The 26,078-nt window shown below is 39.2% G+C and overlaps 1 protein-coding gene and 1 long non-coding RNA gene across 2 annotated transcripts; both read right to left on the bottom strand.

Annotated features, from left to right (window-relative positions):
- Positions 1 to 620: 620 nt before the first annotated feature.
- On the bottom strand, positions 621 to 26,008 carry LOC145909492 (ectoderm-neural cortex protein 1-like). Its single transcript, XM_082996885.1, has 7 exons — positions 25,753 to 26,008; positions 4,021 to 4,112; positions 3,117 to 3,297; positions 2,549 to 2,692; positions 1,941 to 2,099; positions 1,422 to 1,569; positions 621 to 1,151 (listed from the first exon to the last, which is right to left on the bottom strand). Exons 1-7 carry the CDS (start codon positions 25,772 to 25,774, stop codon positions 1,040 to 1,042), a joined length of 858 nt encoding a protein of 285 aa, XP_082853011.1. The 5' UTR covers positions 25,775 to 26,008; the 3' UTR covers positions 621 to 1,039.
- On the bottom strand, positions 9,222 to 16,983 carry LOC145909586 (uncharacterized). Its single transcript, XR_014403141.1, has 5 exons — positions 16,769 to 16,983; positions 14,882 to 14,973; positions 12,995 to 13,086; positions 11,108 to 11,199; positions 9,222 to 9,312 (listed from the first exon to the last, which is right to left on the bottom strand). It is a non-coding gene; the product is annotated as an uncharacterized LOC145909586 (long non-coding RNA).
- Positions 26,009 to 26,078: the final 70 nt, after the last annotated feature.

The following is a 26,078-nucleotide window of genomic DNA, read 5'->3' as shown; positions in this document are numbered from 1 at the left end:
ATCTGTGGACAGCTCAGATGGATTTTTATTGAGAAAAATATATTTCGCCTAAAAAAGGCAACACATCAGTTTCTCCAACTTATTAAAATTGAATCTGATCCACAATGTTTGCATTTACTGCAGACCCTGAGGTTTTAATCGAATAACAAAAATTCCAACTCACTGAGCTTTTCCTGCAGTGGTCTTGTCCGACTTGCAATGGGGGCCGAACCATCCGGGGGAGCAAATGCACCCCCTAAACCTGTCACATTCCCCATTCTTGCAACCAATTCTCCTCAACTTTTCACATACTTGCGCCTGATAAAAACTACAATTAACATAATTTATATAAATGATGTAACCGAAACCCGACGGCCGCCCAATGACGTCATGACCTAACTAACGTGGGTTGTCGTTTTACGTCAGGTTCGTTTGTAGACCCGAAATACAGCTAAATTCACTCTGTCGCTAAAAAATGGGTTTAATGGTGAATTGAGGCGACCGCACTGTTCGCCTGTGCATCGAAGCTTGCTTTGCCTTTTTTCTTATGCCGTGGTATTCGCTTTATTAAACGTGTGTTTTGTGTTGCTCGCTCTTCCTATACCGCACAACTTGCTGAATAAAACATCAACCGCTTTAAAATAGCCCTTTGTAATAAAAAACAATGTCTTTTCATACATTGTTTACAATGTCTTATTCATTCATACAGAACAAGATATATTCACAAACTTCTGTGTCGCTGTCCGGATTACAATTGGCGGCCAACGAAAATTAGATCGCGGGTTAATTTTGTGGCAAGTTGTCACAACGCAACAATTACATTAATTTTGTTCAAAGGCAAAACAATTAATCACATTTTTAACAACAAATAATCCCACTCACTCAACACATATTTCCGTGGTTGCACGTTTATACAAAAAAGTGCTAAAAGTTGCAACAACATATTGCAAAAAACACCCACGATCACATGACCTTCATTACAACCCACATGTTAAAAATCACTGAGTTTAAAATCGAACATTGACGTCGGTTTGTTGACTGCAGAACAAACAAACACATCTTAAACAGCAACAACAGTCACGCCATCAACTGATTTGTCAAGATCAAAAGCATGTGTCCAGACATCTGAGGTTCGATCGTAAACTTCAACTGATGTCGTTCCTCTCAAACCCCTAAATTCAATGAAATTAATGTTATTCCAGTTAACATTAGGAAATTCTAACTCACTAACTGACAACAACACACATTTCCTGTATATTTTTATTACTGATATTGCGATGGAAAAACTACATTTATTTAATATCATTAGCAAGGTCAGTCGGTTGTGCGCAAATCACACACCTAAATATATTATCCCAGTCATTAAACACCTTCAATTATGAGTAACAGATCCTATAGTGACGTCACAATTACTGGTAAAAAAAATTAAACGTAAACCTCACCTCTCTCCACCCACAACATAAATCCTCCCATCAATAACACAAGCAGAGTGATAGCAACGAGTATTTAGGAGAGGAGAAACATATTTCCATTTGTTGACTCTAGGTTCGTATTCTTCAACTGTTTGCAGGATGCCACGACCATAACCTCCTGTCAGATTTAAAGTAAAACTTTGTCCAGGGATTTTCTTGGCTTCTGTTTTGTATTTGAGTGAAATATTTGTTCATGTAACTTTAATTACATCATGTGTGAATTAAGTAATATTAATTACTGTTGTAAATCTTACACTGAAGATATTTTGATGGTTTTTGGTTTAAAAATAAACCAGTAATTTAAGTTAATTCAAAAACTATTTGTCAAGAATAAACAAACTACAAGAATAGCAAGAAAATAACAAACCTTTATTCAAAATATTATGGAATGGACTGAAGTTACCTCACATTAATGGATGGAATCCAGGAAATAAGAAACAGTTTCAAAAACTACTAGTTTTATTAAATATGTAGCTTCTGATAACTAACCAATTGCATAGATCTTCCCTTCAATTTCTTCACATGCTAAATAACCTCTTGCTTGATTGAGAGAAGCGATTCTTGTGGAGGTTCCAACACGAACATCGCGGAATTCACATGATTGCAAGAATCGCCTGCCACCATATCCGCCCACAGAAAACAAAACATCTGAAGAAAATTTCCAAATCGTTTGTGTGAATATTTATTGTGACGTCATATTACGATTATGTGGTAATGTTACGTAACAATCATTGAGTTAAGCACTACGTTTTAACGTACAAACAAGAGACAGTTTTATATCAAGATGTAAATAAAAACTAAATAATATGATGGTTGATATTCACGAACTCAGTAAGCACGCAAATAATTATTTTATGCAAGGGTTTAATTTTATAAAAAAGTTTTTTTGCTTATTTTACACAAAACGAAATGAAAACTCGTGCATATGACGTCATCACTAAGTAAACAGTTGTGGGACTCGATGGAATATTTACGAGTAATAAGTGAGTGAGTTGTGGGGAGTCTAAAGTTTAAACCGATTTTTACATTGTTGCCTTGGATTGTCATGGAAACGAAAGCCTTGATGCGTTTTGAGAGTTTTTTAAACATATTCTTACTGTCAGTTGAACACATTCCATGTGAACATCTTGGTTGTAACATGTTGGCACCAATTATCCATCTGTCTTCGTCTATGGTGAAAATCAAGTAGGATGAAAATGGTTTGCGATCTCCACCACGACCCCCGGAAAGGTAAAGTTTCTCTACAACATGGAATTGTCAATATAAAAGATGGAATTTCCTATGCAACTGTTGCGAATGTCATCAACAAATATTTCTGTAGCATAACAAAGTGCCACCCCCAGATAAAGTGTGAAGATTTCATTCTGTTGAATAAATATCACTCTGTCAGTTATTTACTGGCATGTCTGCAAAAGATGGGGTGGCTGACCAAAAAAAACCTCATAAAGTCAAAATACCTTACCGCTACCATGACAACCTTTGCCTATCAAATCTAATTCTTCTGGTTCTGCAGTGCATGAAATAACCAATTAATATTGTACAACCAAAATAAGTTTTTTGTTGATAAGTTTCAGACACCATAAAAAAGTTTTGTATTTACTGCTGTGTTCCAAAGGTATTTAAATTTTGATTTAAAAATTGTTTTGTTCAATCATAGCAACTGACCTCCGACAACAGCAGATGCAGCATCCTCTCGACCTTCACACAAATCAGCAAATTTCATCCAGCGATCACTTCTCTCCAAATTCATCATCTCACAACTTTTTGTTGGACCGCTTCCACCCATTACATAAACTGTGTTTCCAACTTTGGCTGAAGTTGAGCATTTTCTTGCTGTGTTCAGTTTCTGCAAATAAAATTGTAAAACCCTGTATGCATTTCACACCTCATGTGTTAATCCACATCAATATTTTTATTGGGACTAAAACATAATTTAACATTGGTTTTTAAGCTGAGAGCTTTTTATTACTGCAAGCAGCTTGTGTATGTTTGCATAATTGAGCTTGTAGCTAATTGTGATGCAACAATTTTTTTGGTTAGTAAGTGCAGAATTTGAAGGTGCCATGAGACAATTTTTACAGATTTATTGACCTGTAATACTATATTGTTTTTATTCGAAAATGCCAATAAAACAACTGAGCAATAACATGAAACCAGTGTAGAATTTTTGTTTATAATCAGTAAGTGATGAAAGGATGAAAATTTGGGCTGTCATTTATGTATTGAAAGCATCGATGATAATATACTTTGCATTTTTCATCAAACAATACTGAGTGTGACATTAGTGTGAGTTTGGAACATGATCACAGACTGGGTCACAGTGGAAGGTTAAACACCTGAGCTACACCACGAAAACAGGGACTGCACAGACCAATGTGATGGTTATAGTGCAGAGTATGGTGATGTATATGCTTCTATTTGTTACGTTTGTTGTTTTTTTCTAGTTAATGTTTGCCATACATGTATTCGATGTTTCATACATACCGCATAATGCAGAGTTTGACTTGTCCCTTTGCTAACTATGCCCTAGGTAACTGATTTGCATGGCAAAAACTGGAATACAACTAACCGGTAAATGTTGATGTTGTTTTGTGGTAACATTCCATTTCACACAAACTCTTTCTGAATTCCGACCACCAATAACAAGAAATCCTGATGAATCTATAGGCCGCATCTCTCAATTAAATCCCAAAAATTGAGTTTTAGAAGTCATTTGTTATTGTGCACCTGGTTACAGTTTCTCTTGTTTGCCAAAAACAATCGCCGGGTCTGATGACTCATGAAGGGGGGCTACTATTGCTGAACAGAAAAAAAATTGATTGCAGCTGCATTAAGACAGCACATTGGGGGGTTTTGCAAAGGCTAACTGCTAAATTGTCAGTCCTAGGGGTTGTACAAACAGCCCCGGTGGGGCCCCAAGACAATTACAAGACATCTAATTCTTCATGAATTGTGTAGAGGAGGGTTGGTGGCTTCACTTAATCGCAAATGGAGGTAACTTTCTCTGATTCATTTTTTCACAAAACAAACCTACACTTTTTTCTGCTTTTTTGACCAAAATAATGGCCAACAGAGGGTCAAAATGCCCCCGGGGGAGCAGTTTAAGTAGTTATTTTGATTATAAATTTGGCCACAATTCCTTGCCAAGGGTCCGCACTAACAGAAAATCACAAATTGAACATACTTTCTCTGATTCATTTTTTCACAAAATCAACCTCAATATTTGGGTAGTTTTTCAGCTACATGTACAACAGCACCCTCTACCAATTTACTGCCTGACTAATAGCCCTGAAAAACAAACTAAAACTGCCCCAATCACGCTGAAAATCGCCCTGGCAACAGCCTGTTCATCTGCGCTCACTCAACCAAAACACTGGCGCCCATGCATGACCCATTGCATTGTTACACACAATTTTACTCTGTTACGCAGGAGTTCGAGAAGGGCAATTCCCAACCGGGAAAGTCTTTTCCATAGAAATACAGAGATGCGGCCTTCAATATGGGCCATTTTCCCAGAATCTCAAATTCCCTATTAAATACAAAACACAGGACCTTCATTGGTTACCATGTGAAGTTTTATGCCTGGTTGACCAGCGGGCCCAGAGTTTCGGCTGTTTTTGTGACACCACCTACAGTGCTGTATATGGCCCAGTCAACAGCCTTAGAGCAAGTGTGTGTTCTGGGTGGAAAGATGTGCTTTCAAAACAGAAAGTCATTCATATACATGCACAACAATATCCTAGAACTTGCAAGGCACCACTCACATGCAGGTACTCATGCCTAATTAAAGTAATTAAATGGTAATTAGCCAAAATCCAAAGGCTAGTCAGGTACATGCATATGGTAAAAAATCATACGTGTCTCAAAAACATGAAAACAAGATGAAAGTGATGCAATTAAGTGGCCTGAAAGCACAAGCCAAGCATGTATTTAATAAAAGTTAATAGCACAGCAACACTAGAAATTATTTACAGACAAACTAGTGTAATACAGACCTACAATGTGATGATGAATTGCATCAGTCCTGATGGTCCAAGTGTCTCAGTTTTTCAGTATGAAGCAACATTTGAATGGCAGCGACTGCCCTCTGTGGCAATAAATATAGTGATTAATTTACAAAATAATGTCATTTCATTGGTTATGAACATGCAAAATGTTAATTACAGTTAATTCAGGACTTTGACAAGCATGGATTACTGACAAAACACCACGGTAGGTGAGAAAGCATATGTACACAATGCCTTGATGGAAGAGGTACATATCACACAAAGTTTCACACAAATTAAACGCGCAATGTGTTGCGGAATGGTAATGCAAGGAATACATGCCTGCCATGCAATTTTTTTCGCCTGTTAATAGTCCGCGCCCCAAGAATCAACCATAGGATTTATGTGCAAAAATCAGAAAAAAATTGTTTTGTGCCCACTAGGTGGCAATGAGTGACTGGAGCAGCTTCCAAAGCAGTTTGTGTTCTTCAAAATACATAAGTCTACACACTTTAGGAAAAATTAGACCTATATTGTGCCATTTTAGAAATCTCATTTTTTCCTTAAGGCCGCATCTCTCAATTAAATCCCAAAAATTGAGTTTTAGAAGTCATTTGTTATTGTGCACCTGGTTACAGTTTCTCTTGTTTGCCAAAAACAATCGCCGGGTCTGATGACTCATGAAGGGGGGCTACTATTGCTGAACAGAAAAAAAATTGATTGCAGCTGCATTAAGACAGCACATTGGGGGGTTTTGCAAAGGCTAACTGCTAAATTGTCAGTCCTAGGGGTTGTACAAACAGCCCCGGTGGGGCCCCAAGACAATTACAAGACATCTAATTCTTCATGAATTGTGTAGAGGAGGGTTGGTGGCTTCACTTAATCGCAAATGGAGGTAACTTTCTCTGATTCATTTTTTCACAAAACAAACCTACACTTTTTTCTGCTTTTTTGACCAAAATAATGGCCAACAGAGGGTCAAAATGCCCCCGGGGGAGCAGTTTAAGTAGTTATTTTGATTATAAATTTGGCCACAATTCCTTGCCAAGGGTCCGCACTAACAGAAAATCACAAATTGAACATACTTTCTCTGATTCATTTTTTCACAAAATCAACCTCAATATTTGGGTAGTTTTTCAGCTACATGTACAACAGCACCCTCTACCAATTTACTGCCTGACTAATAGCCCTGAAAAACAAACTAAAACTGCCCCAATCACGCTGAAAATCGCCCTGGCAACAGCCTGTTCATCTGCGCTCACTCAACCAAAACACTGGCGCCCATGCATGACCCATTGCATTGTTACACACAATTTTACTCTGTTACGCAGGAGTTCGAGAAGGGCAATTCCCAACCGGGAAAGTCTTTTCCATAGAAATACAGAGATGCGGCCTTCAATATGGGCCATTTTCCCAGAATCTCAAATTCCCTATTAAATACAAAACACAGGACCTTCATTGGTTACCATGTGAAGTTTTATGCCTGGTTGACCAGCGGGCCCAGAGTTTCGGCTGTTTTTGTGACACCACCTACAGTGCTGTATATGGCCCAGTCAACAGCCTTAGAGCAAGTGTGTGTTCTGGGTGGAAAGATGTGCTTTCAAAACAGAAAGTCATTCATATACATGCACAACAATATCCTAGAACTTGCAAGGCACCACTCACATGCAGGTACTCATGCCTAATTAAAGTAATTAAATGGTAATTAGCCAAAATCCAAAGGCTAGTCAGGTACATGCATATGGTAAAAAATCATACGTGTCTCAAAAACATGAAAACAAGATGAAAGTGATGCAATTAAGTGGCCTGAAAGCACAAGCCAAGCATGTATTTAATAAAAGTTAATAGCACAGCAACACTAGAAATTATTTACAGACAAACTAGTGTAATACAGACCTACAATGTGATGATGAATTGCATCAGTCCTGATGGTCCAAGTGTCTCAGTTTTTCAGTATGAAGCAACATTTGAATGGCAGCGACTGCCCTCTGTGGCAATAAATATAGTGATTAATTTACAAAATAATGTCATTTCATTGGTTATGAACATGCAAAATGTTAATTACAGTTAATTCAGGACTTTGACAAGCATGGATTACTGACAAAACACCACGGTAGGTGAGAAAGCATATGTACACAATGCCTTGATGGAAGAGGTACATATCACACAAAGTTTCACACAAATTAAACGCGCAATGTGTTGCGGAATGGTAATGCAAGGAATACATGCCTGCCATGCAATTTTTTTCGCCTGTTAATAGTCCGCGCCCCAAGAATCAACCATAGGATTTATGTGCAAAAATCAGAAAAAAATTGTTTTGTGCCCACTAGGTGGCAATGAGTGACTGGAGCAGCTTCCAAAGCAGTTTGTGTTCTTCAAAATACATAAGTCTACACACTTTAGGAAAAATTAGACCTATATTGTGCCATTTTAGAAATCTCATTTTTTCCTTAAGGCCGCATCTCTCAATTAAATCCCAAAAATTGAGTTTTAGAAGTCATTTGTTATTGTGCACCTGGTTACAGTTTCTCTTGTTTGCCAAAAACAATCGCCGGGTCTGATGACTCATGAAGGGGGGCTACTATTGCTGAACAGAAAAAAAATTGATTGCAGCTGCATTAAGACAGCACATTGGGGGGTTTTGCAAAGGCTAACTGCTAAATTGTCAGTCCTAGGGGTTGTACAAACAGCCCCGGTGGGGCCCCAAGACAATTACAAGACATCTAATTCTTCATGAATTGTGTAGAGGAGGGTTGGTGGCTTCACTTAATCGCAAATGGAGGTAACTTTCTCTGATTCATTTTTTCACAAAACAAACCTACACTTTTTTCTGCTTTTTTGACCAAAATAATGGCCAACAGAGGGTCAAAATGCCCCCGGGGGAGCAGTTTAAGTAGTTATTTTGATTATAAATTTGGCCACAATTCCTTGCCAAGGGTCCGCACTAACAGAAAATCACAAATTGAACATACTTTCTCTGATTCATTTTTTCACAAAATCAACCTCAATATTTGGGTAGTTTTTCAGCTACATGTACAACAGCACCCTCTACCAATTTACTGCCTGACTAATAGCCCTGAAAAACAAACTAAAACTGCCCCAATCACGCTGAAAATCGCCCTGGCAACAGCCTGTTCATCTGCGCTCACTCAACCAAAACACTGGCGCCCATGCATGACCCATTGCATTGTTACACACAATTTTACTCTGTTACGCAGGAGTTCGAGAAGGGCAATTCCCAACCGGGAAAGTCTTTTCCATAGAAATACAGAGATGCGGCCTTCAATATGGGCCATTTTCCCAGAATCTCAAATTCCCTATTAAATACAAAACACAGGACCTTCATTGGTTACCATGTGAAGTTTTATGCCTGGTTGACCAGCGGGCCCAGAGTTTCGGCTGTTTTTGTGACACCACCTACAGTGCTGTATATGGCCCAGTCAACAGCCTTAGAGCAAGTGTGTGTTCTGGGTGGAAAGATGTGCTTTCAAAACAGAAAGTCATTCATATACATGCACAACAATATCCTAGAACTTGCAAGGCACCACTCACATGCAGGTACTCATGCCTAATTAAAGTAATTAAATGGTAATTAGCCAAAATCCAAAGGCTAGTCAGGTACATGCATATGGTAAAAAATCATACGTGTCTCAAAAACATGAAAACAAGATGAAAGTGATGCAATTAAGTGGCCTGAAAGCACAAGCCAAGCATGTATTTAATAAAAGTTAATAGCACAGCAACACTAGAAATTATTTACAGACAAACTAGTGTAATACAGACCTACAATGTGATGATGAATTGCATCAGTCCTGATGGTCCAAGTGTCTCAGTTTTTCAGTATGAAGCAACATTTGAATGGCAGCGACTGCCCTCTGTGGCAATAAATATAGTGATTAATTTACAAAATAATGTCATTTCATTGGTTATGAACATGCAAAATGTTAATTACAGTTAATTCAGGACTTTGACAAGCATGGATTACTGACAAAACACCACGGTAGGTGAGAAAGCATATGTACACAATGCCTTGATGGAAGAGGTACATATCACACAAAGTTTCACACAAATTAAACGCGCAATGTGTTGCGGAATGGTAATGCAAGGAATACATGCCTGCCATGCAATTTTTTTCGCCTGTTAATAGTCCGCGCCCCAAGAATCAACCATAGGATTTATGTGCAAAAATCAGAAAAAAATTGTTTTGTGCCCACTAGGTGGCAATGAGTGACTGGAGCAGCTTCCAAAGCAGTTTGTGTTCTTCAAAATACATAAGTCTACACACTTTAGGAAAAATTAGACCTATATTGTGCCATTTTAGAAATCTCATTTTTTCCTTAAGGCCGCATCTCTCAATTAAATCCCAAAAATTGAGTTTTAGAAGTCATTTGTTATTGTGCACCTGGTTACAGTTTCTCTTGTTTGCCAAAAACAATCGCCGGGTCTGATGACTCATGAAGGGGGGCTACTATTGCTGAACAGAAAAAAAATTGATTGCAGCTGCATTAAGACAGCACATTGGGGGGTTTTGCAAAGGCTAACTGCTAAATTGTCAGTCCTAGGGGTTGTACAAACAGCCCCGGTGGGGCCCCAAGACAATTACAAGACATCTAATTCTTCATGAATTGTGTAGAGGAGGGTTGGTGGCTTCACTTAATCGCAAATGGAGGTAACTTTCTCTGATTCATTTTTTCACAAAACAAACCTACACTTTTTTCTGCTTTTTTGACCAAAATAATGGCCAACAGAGGGTCAAAATGCCCCCGGGGGAGCAGTTTAAGTAGTTATTTTGATTATAAATTTGGCCACAATTCCTTGCCAAGGGTCCGCACTAACAGAAAATCACAAATTGAACATACTTTCTCTGATTCATTTTTTCACAAAATCAACCTCAATATTTGGGTAGTTTTTCAGCTACATGTACAACAGCACCCTCTACCAATTTACTGCCTGACTAATAGCCCTGAAAAACAAACTAAAACTGCCCCAATCACGCTGAAAATCGCCCTGGCAACAGCCTGTTCATCTGCGCTCACTCAACCAAAACACTGGCGCCCATGCATGACCCATTGCATTGTTACACACAATTTTACTCTGTTACGCAGGAGTTCGAGAAGGGCAATTCCCAACCGGGAAAGTCTTTTCCATAGAAATACAGAGATGCGGCCTTCAATATGGGCCATTTTCCCAGAATCTCAAATTCCCTATTAAATACAAAACACAGGACCTTCATTGGTTACCATGTGAAGTTTTATGCCTGGTTGACCAGCGGGCCCAGAGTTTCGGCTGTTTTTGTGACACCACCTACAGTGCTGTATATGGCCCAGTCAACAGCCTTAGAGCAAGTGTGTGTTCTGGGTGGAAAGATGTGCTTTCAAAACAGAAAGTCATTCATATACATGCACAACAATATCCTAGAACTTGCAAGGCACCACTCACATGCAGGTACTCATGCCTAATTAAAGTAATTAAATGGTAATTAGCCAAAATCCAAAGGCTAGTCAGGTACATGCATATGGTAAAAAATCATACGTGTCTCAAAAACATGAAAACAAGATGAAAGTGATGCAATTAAGTGGCCTGAAAGCACAAGCCAAGCATGTATTTAATAAAAGTTAATAGCACAGCAACACTAGAAATTATTTACAGACAAACTAGTGTAATACAGACCTACAATGTGATGATGAATTGCATCAGTCCTGATGGTCCAAGTGTCTCAGTTTTTCAGTATGAAGCAACATTTGAATGGCAGCGACTGCCCTCTGTGGCAATAAATATAGTGATTAATTTACAAAATAATGTCATTTCATTGGTTATGAACATGCAAAATGTTAATTACAGTTAATTCAGGACTTTGACAAGCATGGATTACTGACAAAACACCACGGTAGGTGAGAAAGCATATGTACACAATGCCTTGATGGAAGAGGTACATATCACACAAAGTTTCACACAAATTAAACGCGCAATGTGTTGCGGAATGGTAATGCAAGGAATACATGCCTGCCATGCAATTTTTTTCGCCTGTTAATAGTCCGCGCCCCAAGAATCAACCATAGGATTTATGTGCAAAAATCAGAAAAAAATTGTTTTGTGCCCACTAGGTGGCAATGAGTGACTGGAGCAGCTTCCAAAGCAGTTTGTGTTCTTCAAAATACATAAGTCTACACACTTTAGGAAAAATTAGACCTATATTGTGCCATTTTAGAAATCTCATTTTTTCCTTAAGGCCGCATCTCTCAATTAAATCCCAAAAATTGAGTTTTAGAAGTCATTTGTTATTGTGCACCTGGTTACAGTTTCTCTTGTTTGCCAAAAACAATCGCCGGGTCTGATGACTCATGAAGGGGGGCTACTATTGCTGAACAGAAAAAAAATTGATTGCAGCTGCATTAAGACAGCACATTGGGGGGTTTTGCAAAGGCTAACTGCTAAATTGTCAGTCCTAGGGGTTGTACAAACAGCCCCGGTGGGGCCCCAAGACAATTACAAGACATCTAATTCTTCATGAATTGTGTAGAGGAGGGTTGGTGGCTTCACTTAATCGCAAATGGAGGTAACTTTCTCTGATTCATTTTTTCACAAAACAAACCTACACTTTTTTCTGCTTTTTTGACCAAAATAATGGCCAACAGAGGGTCAAAATGCCCCCGGGGGAGCAGTTTAAGTAGTTATTTTGATTATAAATTTGGCCACAATTCCTTGCCAAGGGTCCGCACTAACAGAAAATCACAAATTGAACATACTTTCTCTGATTCATTTTTTCACAAAATCAACCTCAATATTTGGGTAGTTTTTCAGCTACATGTACAACAGCACCCTCTACCAATTTACTGCCTGACTAATAGCCCTGAAAAACAAACTAAAACTGCCCCAATCACGCTGAAAATCGCCCTGGCAACAGCCTGTTCATCTGCGCTCACTCAACCAAAACACTGGCGCCCATGCATGACCCATTGCATTGTTACACACAATTTTACTCTGTTACGCAGGAGTTCGAGAAGGGCAATTCCCAACCGGGAAAGTCTTTTCCATAGAAATACAGAGATGCGGCCTTCAATATGGGCCATTTTCCCAGAATCTCAAATTCCCTATTAAATACAAAACACAGGACCTTCATTGGTTACCATGTGAAGTTTTATGCCTGGTTGACCAGCGGGCCCAGAGTTTCGGCTGTTTTTGTGACACCACCTACAGTGCTGTATATGGCCCAGTCAACAGCCTTAGAGCAAGTGTGTGTTCTGGGTGGAAAGATGTGCTTTCAAAACAGAAAGTCATTCATATACATGCACAACAATATCCTAGAACTTGCAAGGCACCACTCACATGCAGGTACTCATGCCTAATTAAAGTAATTAAATGGTAATTAGCCAAAATCCAAAGGCTAGTCAGGTACATGCATATGGTAAAAAATCATACGTGTCTCAAAAACATGAAAACAAGATGAAAGTGATGCAATTAAGTGGCCTGAAAGCACAAGCCAAGCATGTATTTAATAAAAGTTAATAGCACAGCAACACTAGAAATTATTTACAGACAAACTAGTGTAATACAGACCTACAATGTGATGATGAATTGCATCAGTCCTGATGGTCCAAGTGTCTCAGTTTTTCAGTATGAAGCAACATTTGAATGGCAGCGACTGCCCTCTGTGGCAATAAATATAGTGATTAATTTACAAAATAATGTCATTTCATTGGTTATGAACATGCAAAATGTTAATTACAGTTAATTCAGGACTTTGACAAGCATGGATTACTGACAAAACACCACGGTAGGTGAGAAAGCATATGTACACAATGCCTTGATGGAAGAGGTACATATCACACAAAGTTTCACACAAATTAAACGCGCAATGTGTTGCGGAATGGTAATGCAAGGAATACATGCCTGCCATGCAATTTTTTTCGCCTGTTAATAGTCCGCGCCCCAAGAATCAACCATAGGATTTATGTGCAAAAATCAGAAAAAAATTGTTTTGTGCCCACTAGGTGGCAATGAGTGACTGGAGCAGCTTCCAAAGCAGTTTGTGTTCTTCAAAATACATAAGTCTACACACTTTAGGAAAAATTAGACCTATATTGTGCCATTTTAGAAATCTCATTTTTTCCTTAAGGCCGCATCTCTCAATTAAATCCCAAAAATTGAGTTTTAGAAGTCATTTGTTATTGTGCACCTGGTTACAGTTTCTCTTGTTTGCCAAAAACAATCGCCGGGTCTGATGACTCATGAAGGGGGGCTACTATTGCTGAACAGAAAAAAAATTGATTGCAGCTGCATTAAGACAGCACATTGGGGGGTTTTGCAAAGGCTAACTGCTAAATTGTCAGTCCTAGGGGTTGTACAAACAGCCCCGGTGGGGCCCCAAGACAATTACAAGACATCTAATTCTTCATGAATTGTGTAGAGGAGGGTTGGTGGCTTCACTTAATCGCAAATGGAGGTAACTTTCTCTGATTCATTTTTTCACAAAACAAACCTACACTTTTTTCTGCTTTTTTGACCAAAATAATGGCCAACAGAGGGTCAAAATGCCCCCGGGGGAGCAGTTTAAGTAGTTATTTTGATTATAAATTTGGCCACAATTCCTTGCCAAGGGTCCGCACTAACAGAAAATCACAAATTGAACATACTTTCTCTGATTCATTTTTTCACAAAATCAACCTCAATATTTGGGTAGTTTTTCAGCTACATGTACAACAGCACCCTCTACCAATTTACTGCCTGACTAATAGCCCTGAAAAACAAACTAAAACTGCCCCAATCACGCTGAAAATCGCCCTGGCAACAGCCTGTTCATCTGCGCTCACTCAACCAAAACACTGGCGCCCATGCATGACCCATTGCATTGTTACACACAATTTTACTCTGTTACGCAGGAGTTCGAGAAGGGCAATTCCCAACCGGGAAAGTCTTTTCCATAGAAATACAGAGATGCGGCCTTCAATATGGGCCATTTTCCCAGAATCTCAAATTCCCTATTAAATACAAAACACAGGACCTTCATTGGTTACCATGTGAAGTTTTATGCCTGGTTGACCAGCGGGCCCAGAGTTTCGGCTGTTTTTGTGACACCACCTACAGTGCTGTATATGGCCCAGTCAACAGCCTTAGAGCAAGTGTGTGTTCTGGGTGGAAAGATGTGCTTTCAAAACAGAAAGTCATTCATATACATGCACAACAATATCCTAGAACTTGCAAGGCACCACTCACATGCAGGTACTCATGCCTAATTAAAGTAATTAAATGGTAATTAGCCAAAATCCAAAGGCTAGTCAGGTACATGCATATGGTAAAAAATCATACGTGTCTCAAAAACATGAAAACAAGATGAAAGTGATGCAATTAAGTGGCCTGAAAGCACAAGCCAAGCATGTATTTAATAAAAGTTAATAGCACAGCAACACTAGAAATTATTTACAGACAAACTAGTGTAATACAGACCTACAATGTGATGATGAATTGCATCAGTCCTGATGGTCCAAGTGTCTCAGTTTTTCAGTATGAAGCAACATTTGAATGGCAGCGACTGCCCTCTGTGGCAATAAATATAGTGATTAATTTACAAAATAATGTCATTTCATTGGTTATGAACATGCAAAATGTTAATTACAGTTAATTCAGGACTTTGACAAGCATGGATTACTGACAAAACACCACGGTAGGTGAGAAAGCATATGTACACAATGCCTTGATGGAAGAGGTACATATCACACAAAGTTTCACACAAATTAAACGCGCAATGTGTTGCGGAATGGTAATGCAAGGAATACATGCCTGCCATGCAATTTTTTTCGCCTGTTAATAGTCCGCGCCCCAAGAATCAACCATAGGATTTATGTGCAAAAATCAGAAAAAAATTGTTTTGTGCCCACTAGGTGGCAATGAGTGACTGGAGCAGCTTCCAAAGCAGTTTGTGTTCTTCAAAATACATAAGTCTACACACTTTAGGAAAAATTAGACCTATATTGTGCCATTTTAGAAATCTCATTTTTTCCTTAAGGCCGCATCTCTCAATTAAATCCCAAAAATTGAGTTTTAGAAGTCATTTGTTATTGTGCACCTGGTTACAGTTTCTCTTGTTTGCCAAAAACAATCGCCGGGTCTGATGACTCATGAAGGGGGGCTACTATTGCTGAACAGAAAAAAAATTGATTGCAGCTGCATTAAGACAGCACATTGGGGGGTTTTGCAAAGGCTAACTGCTAAATTGTCAGTCCTAGGGGTTGTACAAACAGCCCCGGTGGGGCCCCAAGACAATTACAAGACATCTAATTCTTCATGAATTGTGTAGAGGAGGGTTGGTGGCTTCACTTAATCGCAAATGGAGGTAACTTTCTCTGATTCATTTTTTCACAAAACAAACCTACACTTTTTTCTGCTTTTTTGACCAAAATAATGGCCAACAGAGGGTCAAAATGCCCCCGGGGGAGCAGTTTAAGTAGTTATTTTGATTATAAATTTGGCCACAATTCCTTGCCAAGGGTCCGCACTAACAGAAAATCACAAATTGAACATACTTTCTCTGATTCATTTTTTCACAAAATCAACCTCAATATTTGGGTAGTTTTTCAGCTACATGTACAACAGCACCCTCTACCAATTTACTGCCTGACTAATAGCCCTGAAAAACAAACTAAAACTGCCCCAATCACGCTGAAAATCGCCCTGGCAACAGCCTGTTCATCTGCGCTCACTCAACCAAAACACTGGCGCCCATGCATGACCCATTGCATTGTTACACACAATTTTACTCTGTTACGCAGGAGTTCGAGAAGGGCAATTCCCAACCGGGAAAGTCTTTTCCATAGAAATACAGAGATGCGGCCTTCAATATGGGCCATTTTCCCAGAATCTCAAATTCCCTATTAAATACAAAACACAGGACCTTCATTGGTTACCATGTGAAGTTTTATGCCTGGTTGACCAGCGGGCCCAGAGTTTCGGCTGTTTTTGTGACACCACCTACAGTGCTGTATATGGCCCAGTCAACAGCCTTAGAGCAAGTGTGTGTTCTGGGTGGAAAGATGTGCTTTCAAAACAGAAAGTCATTCATATACATGCACAACAATATCCTAGAACTTGCAAGGCACCACTCACATGCAGGTACTCATGCCTAATTAAAGTAATTAAATGGTAATTAGCCAAAATCCAAAGGCTAGTCAGGTACATGCATATGGTAAAAAATCATACGTGTCTCAAAAACATGAAAACAAGATGAAAGTGATGCAATTAAGTGGCCTGAAAGCACAAGCCAAGCATGTATTTAATAAAAGTTAATAGCACAGCAACACTAGAAATTATTTACAGACAAACTAGTGTAATACAGACCTACAATGTGATGATGAATTGCATCAGTCCTGATGGTCCAAGTGTCTCAGTTTTTCAGTATGAAGCAACATTTGAATGGCAGCGACTGCCCTCTGTGGCAATAAATATAGTGATTAATTTACAAAATAATGTCATTTCATTGGTTATGAACATGCAAAATGTTAATTACAGTTAATTCAGGACTTTGACAAGCATGGATTACTGACAAAACACCACGGTAGGTGAGAAAGCATATGTACACAATGCCTTGATGGAAGAGGTACATATCACACAAAGTTTCACACAAATTAAACGCGCAATGTGTTGCGGAATGGTAATGCAAGGAATACATGCCTGCCATGCAATTTTTTTCGCCTGTTAATAGTCCGCGCCCCAAGAATCAACCATAGGATTTATGTGCAAAAATCAGAAAAAAATTGTTTTGTGCCCACTAGGTGGCAATGAGTGACTGGAGCAGCTTCCAAAGCAGTTTGTGTTCTTCAAAATACATAAGTCTACACACTTTAGGAAAAATTAGACCTATATTGTGCCATTTTAGAAATCTCATTTTTTCCTTAAGGCCGCATCTCTCAATTAAATCCCAAAAATTGAGTTTTAGAAGTCATTTGTTATTGTGCACCTGGTTACAGTTTCTCTTGTTTGCCAAAAACAATCGCCGGGTCTGATGACTCATGAAGGGGGGCTACTATTGCTGAACAGAAAAAAAATTGATTGCAGCTGCATTAAGACAGCACATTGGGGGGTTTTGCAAAGGCTAACTGCTAAATTGTCAGTCCTAGGGGTTGTACAAACAGCCCCGGTGGGGCCCCAAGACAATTACAAGACATCTAATTCTTCATGAATTGTGTAGAGGAGGGTTGGTGGCTTCACTTAATCGCAAATGGAGGTAACTTTCTCTGATTCATTTTTTCACAAAACAAACCTACACTTTTTTCTGCTTTTTTGACCAAAATAATGGCCAACAGAGGGTCAAAATGCCCCCGGGGGAGCAGTTTAAGTAGTTATTTTGATTATAAATTTGGCCACAATTCCTTGCCAAGGGTCCGCACTAACAGAAAATCACAAATTGAACATACTTTCTCTGATTCATTTTTTCACAAAATCAACCTCAATATTTGGGTAGTTTTTCAGCTACATGTACAACAGCACCCTCTACCAATTTACTGCCTGACTAATAGCCCTGAAAAACAAACTAAAACTGCCCCAATCACGCTGAAAATCGCCCTGGCAACAGCCTGTTCATCTGCGCTCACTCAACCAAAACACTGGCGCCCATGCATGACCCATTGCATTGTTACACACAATTTTACTCTGTTACGCAGGAGTTCGAGAAGGGCAATTCCCAACCGGGAAAGTCTTTTCCATAGAAATACAGAGATGCGGCCTTCAATATGGGCCATTTTCCCAGAATCTCAAATTCCCTATTAAATACAAAACACAGGACCTTCATTGGTTACCATGTGAAGTTTTATGCCTGGTTGACCAGCGGGCCCAGAGTTTCGGCTGTTTTTGTGACACCACCTACAGTGCTGTATATGGCCCAGTCAACAGCCTTAGAGCAAGTGTGTGTTCTGGGTGGAAAGATGTGCTTTCAAAACAGAAAGTCATTCATATACATGCACAACAATATCCTAGAACTTGCAAGGCACCACTCACATGCAGGTACTCATGCCTAATTAAAGTAATTAAATGGTAATTAGCCAAAATCCAAAGGCTAGTCAGGTACATGCATATGGTAAAAAATCATACGTGTCTCAAAAACATGAAAACAAGATGAAAGTGATGCAATTAAGTGGCCTGAAAGCACAAGCCAAGCATGTATTTAATAAAAGTTAATAGCACAGCAACACTAGAAATTATTTACAGACAAACTAGTGTAATACAGACCTACAATGTGATGATGAATTGCATCAGTCCTGATGGTCCAAGTGTCTCAGTTTTTCAGTATGAAGCAACATTTGAATGGCAGCGACTGCCCTCTGTGGCAATAAATATAGTGATTAATTTACAAAATAATGTCATTTCATTGGTTATGAACATGCAAAATGTTAATTACAGTTAATTCAGGACTTTGACAAGCATGGATTACTGACAAAACACCACGGTAGGTGAGAAAGCATATGTACACAATGCCTTGATGGAAGAGGTACATATCACACAAAGTTTCACACAAATTAAACGCGCAATGTGTTGCGGAATGGTAATGCAAGGAATACATGCCTGCCATGCAATTTTTTTCGCCTGTTAATAGTCCGCGCCCCAAGAATCAACCATAGGATTTATGTGCAAAAATCAGAAAAAAATTGTTTTGTGCCCACTAGGTGGCAATGAGTGACTGGAGCAGCTTCCAAAGCAGTTTGTGTTCTTCAAAATACATAAGTCTACACACTTTAGGAAAAATTAGACCTATATTGTGCCATTTTAGAAATCTCATTTTTTCCTTAAGGCCGCATCTCTCAATTAAATCCCAAAAATTGAGTTTTAGAAGTCATTTGTTATTGTGCACCTGGTTACAGTTTCTCTTGTTTGCCAAAAACAATCGCCGGGTCTGATGACTCATGAAGGGGGGCTACTATTGCTGAACAGAAAAAAAATTGATTGCAGCTGCATTAAGACAGCACATTGGGGGGTTTTGCAAAGGCTAACTGCTAAATTGTCAGTCCTAGGGGTTGTACAAACAGCCCCGGTGGGGCCCCAAGACAATTACAAGACATCTAATTCTTCATGAATTGTGTAGAGGAGGGTTGGTGGCTTCACTTAATCGCAAATGGAGGTAACTTTCTCTGATTCATTTTTTCACAAAACAAACCTACACTTTTTTCTGCTTTTTTGACCAAAATAATGGCCAACAGAGGGTCAAAATGCCCCCGGGGGAGCAGTTTAAGTAGTTATTTTGATTATAAATTTGGCCACAATTCCTTGCCAAGGGTCCGCACTAACAGAAAATCACAAATTGAACATACTTTCTCTGATTCATTTTTTCACAAAATCAACCTCAATATTTGGGTAGTTTTTCAGCTACATGTACAACAGCACCCTCTACCAATTTACTGCCTGACTAATAGCCCTGAAAAACAAACTAAAACTGCCCCAATCACGCTGAAAATCGCCCTGGCAACAGCCTGTTCATCTGCGCTCACTCAACCAAAACACTGGCGCCCATGCATGACCCATTGCATTGTTACACACAATTTTACTCTGTTACGCAGGAGTTCGAGAAGGGCAATTCCCAACCGGGAAAGTCTTTTCCATAGAAATACAGAGATGCGGCCTTCAATATGGGCCATTTTCCCAGAATCTCAAATTCCCTATTAAATACAAAACACAGGACCTTCATTGGTTACCATGTGAAGTTTTATGCCTGGTTGACCAGCGGGCCCAGAGTTTCGGCTGTTTTTGTGACACCACCTACAGTGCTGTATATGGCCCAGTCAACAGCCTTAGAGCAAGTGTGTGTTCTGGGTGGAAAGATGTGCTTTCAAAACAGAAAGTCATTCATATACATGCACAACAATATCCTAGAACTTGCAAGGCACCACTCACATGCAGGTACTCATGCCTAATTAAAGTAATTAAATGGTAATTAGCCAAAATCCAAAGGCTAGTCAGGTACATGCATATGGTAAAAAATCATACGTGTCTCAAAAACATGAAAACAAGATGAAAGTGATGCAATTAAGTGGCCTGAAAGCACAAGCCAAGCATGTATTTAATAAAAGTTAATAGCACAGCAACACTAGAAATTATTTACAGACAAACTAGTGTAATACAGACCTACAATGTGATGATGAATTGCATCAGTCCTGATGGTCCAAGTGTCTCAGTTTTTCAGTATGAAGCAACATTTGAATGGCAGCGACTGCCCTCTGTGGCAATAAATATAGTGATTAATTTACAAAATAATGTCATTTCATTGGTTATGAACATGCAAAATGTTAATTACAGTTAATTCAGGACTTTGACAAGCATGGATTACTGACAAAACACCACGGTAGGTGAGAAAGCATATGTACACAATGCCTTGATGGAAGAGGTACATATCACACAAAGTTTCACACAAATTAAACGCGCAATGTGTTGCGGAATGGTAATGCAAGGAATACATGCCTGCCATGCAATTTTTTTCGCCTGTTAATAGTCCGCGCCCCAAGAATCAACCATAGGATTTATGTGCAAAAATCAGAAAAAAATTGTTTTGTGCCCACTAGGTGGCAATGAGTGACTGGAGCAGCTTCCAAAGCAGTTTGTGTTCTTCAAAATACATAAGTCTACACACTTTAGGAAAAATTAGACCTATATTGTGCCATTTTAGAAATCTCATTTTTTCCTTAAGGCCGCATCTCTCAATTAAATCCCAAAAATTGAGTTTTAGAAGTCATTTGTTATTGTGCACCTGGTTACAGTTTCTCTTGTTTGCCAAAAACAATCGCCGGGTCTGATGACTCATGAAGGGGGGCTACTATTGCTGAACAGAAAAAAAATTGATTGCAGCTGCATTAAGACAGCACATTGGGGGGTTTTGCAAAGGCTAACTGCTAAATTGTCAGTCCTAGGGGTTGTACAAACAGCCCCGGTGGGGCCCCAAGACAATTACAAGACATCTAATTCTTCATGAATTGTGTAGAGGAGGGTTGGTGGCTTCACTTAATCGCAAATGGAGGTAACTTTCTCTGATTCATTTTTTCACAAAACAAACCTACACTTTTTTCTGCTTTTTTGACCAAAATAATGGCCAACAGAGGGTCAAAATGCCCCCGGGGGAGCAGTTTAAGTAGTTATTTTGATTATAAATTTGGCCACAATTCCTTGCCAAGGGTCCGCACTAACAGAAAATCACAAATTGAACATACTTTCTCTGATTCATTTTTTCACAAAATCAACCTCAATATTTGGGTAGTTTTTCAGCTACATGTACAACAGCACCCTCTACCAATTTACTGCCTGACTAATAGCCCTGAAAAACAAACTAAAACTGCCCCAATCACGCTGAAAATCGCCCTGGCAACAGCCTGTTCATCTGCGCTCACTCAACCAAAACACTGGCGCCCATGCATGACCCATTGCATTGTTACACACAATTTTACTCTGTTACGCAGGAGTTCGAGAAGGGCAATTCCCAACCGGGAAAGTCTTTTCCATAGAAATACAGAGATGCGGCCTTCAATATGGGCCATTTTCCCAGAATCTCAAATTCCCTATTAAATACAAAACACAGGACCTTCATTGGTTACCATGTGAAGTTTTATGCCTGGTTGACCAGCGGGCCCAGAGTTTCGGCTGTTTTTGTGACACCACCTACAGTGCTGTATATGGCCCAGTCAACAGCCTTAGAGCAAGTGTGTGTTCTGGGTGGAAAGATGTGCTTTCAAAACAGAAAGTCATTCATATACATGCACAACAATATCCTAGAACTTGCAAGGCACCACTCACATGCAGGTACTCATGCCTAATTAAAGTAATTAAATGGTAATTAGCCAAAATCCAAAGGCTAGTCAGGTACATGCATATGGTAAAAAATCATACGTGTCTCAAAAACATGAAAACAAGATGAAAGTGATGCAATTAAGTGGCCTGAAAGCACAAGCCAAGCATGTATTTAATAAAAGTTAATAGCACAGCAACACTAGAAATTATTTACAGACAAACTAGTGTAATACAGACCTACAATGTGATGATGAATTGCATCAGTCCTGATGGTCCAAGTGTCTCAGTTTTTCAGTATGAAGCAACATTTGAATGGCAGCGACTGCCCTCTGTGGCAATAAATATAGTGATTAATTTACAAAATAATGTCATTTCATTGGTTATGAACATGCAAAATGTTAATTACAGTTAATTCAGGACTTTGACAAGCATGGATTACTGACAAAACACCACGGTAGGTGAGAAAGCATATGTACACAATGCCTTGATGGAAGAGGTACATATCACACAAAGTTTCACACAAATTAAACGCGCAATGTGTTGCGGAATGGTAATGCAAGGAATACATGCCTGCCATGCAATTTTTTTCGCCTGTTAATAGTCCGCGCCCCAAGAATCAACCATAGGATTTATGTGCAAAAATCAGAAAAAAATTGTTTTGTGCCCACTAGGTGGCAATGAGTGACTGGAGCAGCTTCCAAAGCAGTTTGTGTTCTTCAAAATACATAAGTCTACACACTTTAGGAAAAATTAGACCTATATTGTGCCATTTTAGAAATCTCATTTTTTCCTTAAGGCCGCATCTCTCAATTAAATCCCAAAAATTGAGTTTTAGAAGTCATTTGTTATTGTGCACCTGGTTACAGTTTCTCTTGTTTGCCAAAAACAATCGCCGGGTCTGATGACTCATGAAGGGGGGCTACTATTGCTGAACAGAAAAAAAATTGATTGCAGCTGCATTAAGACAGCACATTGGGGGGTTTTGCAAAGGCTAACTGCTAAATTGTCAGTCCTAGGGGTTGTACAAACAGCCCCGGTGGGGCCCCAAGACAATTACAAGACATCTAATTCTTCATGAATTGTGTAGAGGAGGGTTGGTGGCTTCACTTAATCGCAAATGGAGGTAACTTTCTCTGATTCATTTTTTCACAAAACAAACCTACACTTTTTTCTGCTTTTTTGACCAAAATAATGGCCAACAGAGGGTCAAAATGCCCCCGGGGGAGCAGTTTAAGTAGTTATTTTGATTATAAATTTGGCCACAATTCCTTGCCAAGGGTCCGCACTAACAGAAAATCACAAATTGAACATACTTTCTCTGATTCATTTTTTCACAAAATCAACCTCAATATTTGGGTAGTTTTTCAGCTACATGTACAACAGCACCCTCTACCAATTTACTGCCTGACTAATAGCCCTGAAAAACAAACTAAAACTGCCCCAATCACGCTGAAAATCGCCCTGGCAACAGCCTGTTCATCTGCGCTCACTCAACCAAAACACTGGCGCCCATGCATGACCCATTGCATTGTTACACACAATTTTACTCTGTTACGCAGGAGTTCGAGAAGGGCAATTCCCAACCGGGAAAGTCTTTTCCATAGAAATACAGAGATGCGGCCTTCAATATGGGCCATTTTCCCAGAATCTCAAATTCCCTATTAAATACAAAACACAGGACCTTCATTGGTTACCATGTGAAGTTTTATGCCTGGTTGACCAGCGGGCCCAGAGTTTCGGCTGTTTTTGTGACACCACCTACAGTGCTGTATATGGCCCAGTCAACAGCCTTAGAGCAAGTGTGTGTTCTGGGTGGAAAGATGTGCTTTCAAAACAGAAAGTCATTCATATACATGCACAACAATATCCTAGAACTTGCAAGGCACCACTCACATGCAGGTACTCATGCCTAATTAAAGTAATTAAATGGTAATTAGCCAAAATCCAAAGGCTAGTCAGGTACATGCATATGGTAAAAAATCATACGTGTCTCAAAAACATGAAAACAAGATGAAAGTGATGCAATTAAGTGGCCTGAAAGCACAAGCCAAGCATGTATTTAATAAAAGTTAATAGCACAGCAACACTAGAAATTATTTACAGACAAACTAGTGTAATACAGACCTACAATGTGATGATGAATTGCATCAGTCCTGATGGTCCAAGTGTCTCAGTTTTTCAGTATGAAGCAACATTTGAATGGCAGCGACTGCCCTCTGTGGCAATAAATATAGTGATTAATTTACAAAATAATGTCATTTCATTGGTTATGAACATGCAAAATGTTAATTACAGTTAATTCAGGACTTTGACAAGCATGGATTACTGACAAAACACCACGGTAGGTGAGAAAGCATATGTACACAATGCCTTGATGGAAGAGGTACATATCACACAAAGTTTCACACAAATTAAACGCGCAATGTGTTGCGGAATGGTAATGCAAGGAATACATGCCTGCCATGCAATTTTTTTCGCCTGTTAATAGTCCGCGCCCCAAGAATCAACCATAGGATTTATGTGCAAAAATCAGAAAAAAATTGTTTTGTGCCCACTAGGTGGCAATGAGTGACTGGAGCAGCTTCCAAAGCAGTTTGTGTTCTTCAAAATACATAAGTCTACACACTTTAGGAAAAATTAGACCTATATTGTGCCATTTTAGAAATCTCATTTTTTCCTTAAGGCCGCATCTCTCAATTAAATCCCAAAAATTGAGTTTTAGAAGTCATTTGTTATTGTGCACCTGGTTACAGTTTCTCTTGTTTGCCAAAAACAATCGCCGGGTCTGATGACTCATGAAGGGGGGCTACTATTGCTGAACAGAAAAAAAATTGATTGCAGCTGCATTAAGACAGCACATTGGGGGGTTTTGCAAAGGCTAACTGCTAAATTGTCAGTCCTAGGGGTTGTACAAACAGCCCCGGTGGGGCCCCAAGACAATTACAAGACATCTAATTCTTCATGAATTGTGTAGAGGAGGGTTGGTGGCTTCACTTAATCGCAAATGGAGGTAACTTTCTCTGATTCATTTTTTCACAAAACAAACCTACACTTTTTTCTGCTTTTTTGACCAAAATAATGGCCAACAGAGGGTCAAAATGCCCCCGGGGGAGCAGTTTAAGTAGTTATTTTGATTATAAATTTGGCCACAATTCCTTGCCAAGGGTCCGCACTAACAGAAAATCACAAATTGAACATACTTTCTCTGATTCATTTTTTCACAAAATCAACCTCAATATTTGGGTAGTTTTTCAGCTACATGTACAACAGCACCCTCTACCAATTTACTGCCTGACTAATAGCCCTGAAAAACAAACTAAAACTGCCCCAATCACGCTGAAAATCGCCCTGGCAACAGCCTGTTCATCTGCGCTCACTCAACCAAAACACTGGCGCCCATGCATGACCCATTGCATTGTTACACACAATTTTACTCTGTTACGCAGGAGTTCGAGAAGGGCAATTCCCAACCGGGAAAGTCTTTTCCATAGAAATACAGAGATGCGGCCTATAACAAGTTTAAATAGTATGAATTTTTTTGATGGTAAAACATATATTACCACAGATAAGTGCACTGGCCATAGCTTGTAGCAAAGTTGTAGCATGACTTGTAGATCTTGTATTTGCTGTATTTAAATTTTGTGAATAGAAATGTTCAATCCTGATATCTCAATGAATTTTTTAATCCCTTTGATTTAATGTTATAACCTTCTAATAATTGACAAGGCATGTAAAGGTTGTTAACTACAAATGGATAAAAAATGTTTCACAACCCGATGTTGGCGAAAGCAATTAAGCCTGTGAAGGTTTTGAGTAAGTTTGTGAAAACCTCTGTTCTTTAATTGATCAACATTTCCAGTTAAAAGCATTAGATTAAAGCATTTGG

The sequence above is a fragment of the Ascidia mentula genome, chromosome 1 (assembly GCF_947561715.1).
Source record: "Ascidia mentula chromosome 1, kaAscMent1.1, whole genome shotgun sequence".
Classification (NCBI taxonomy): domain Eukaryota; kingdom Metazoa; phylum Chordata; class Ascidiacea; order Phlebobranchia; family Ascidiidae; genus Ascidia; species Ascidia mentula.
This window is presented reverse-complemented; position numbering and strand designations above follow the sequence as displayed.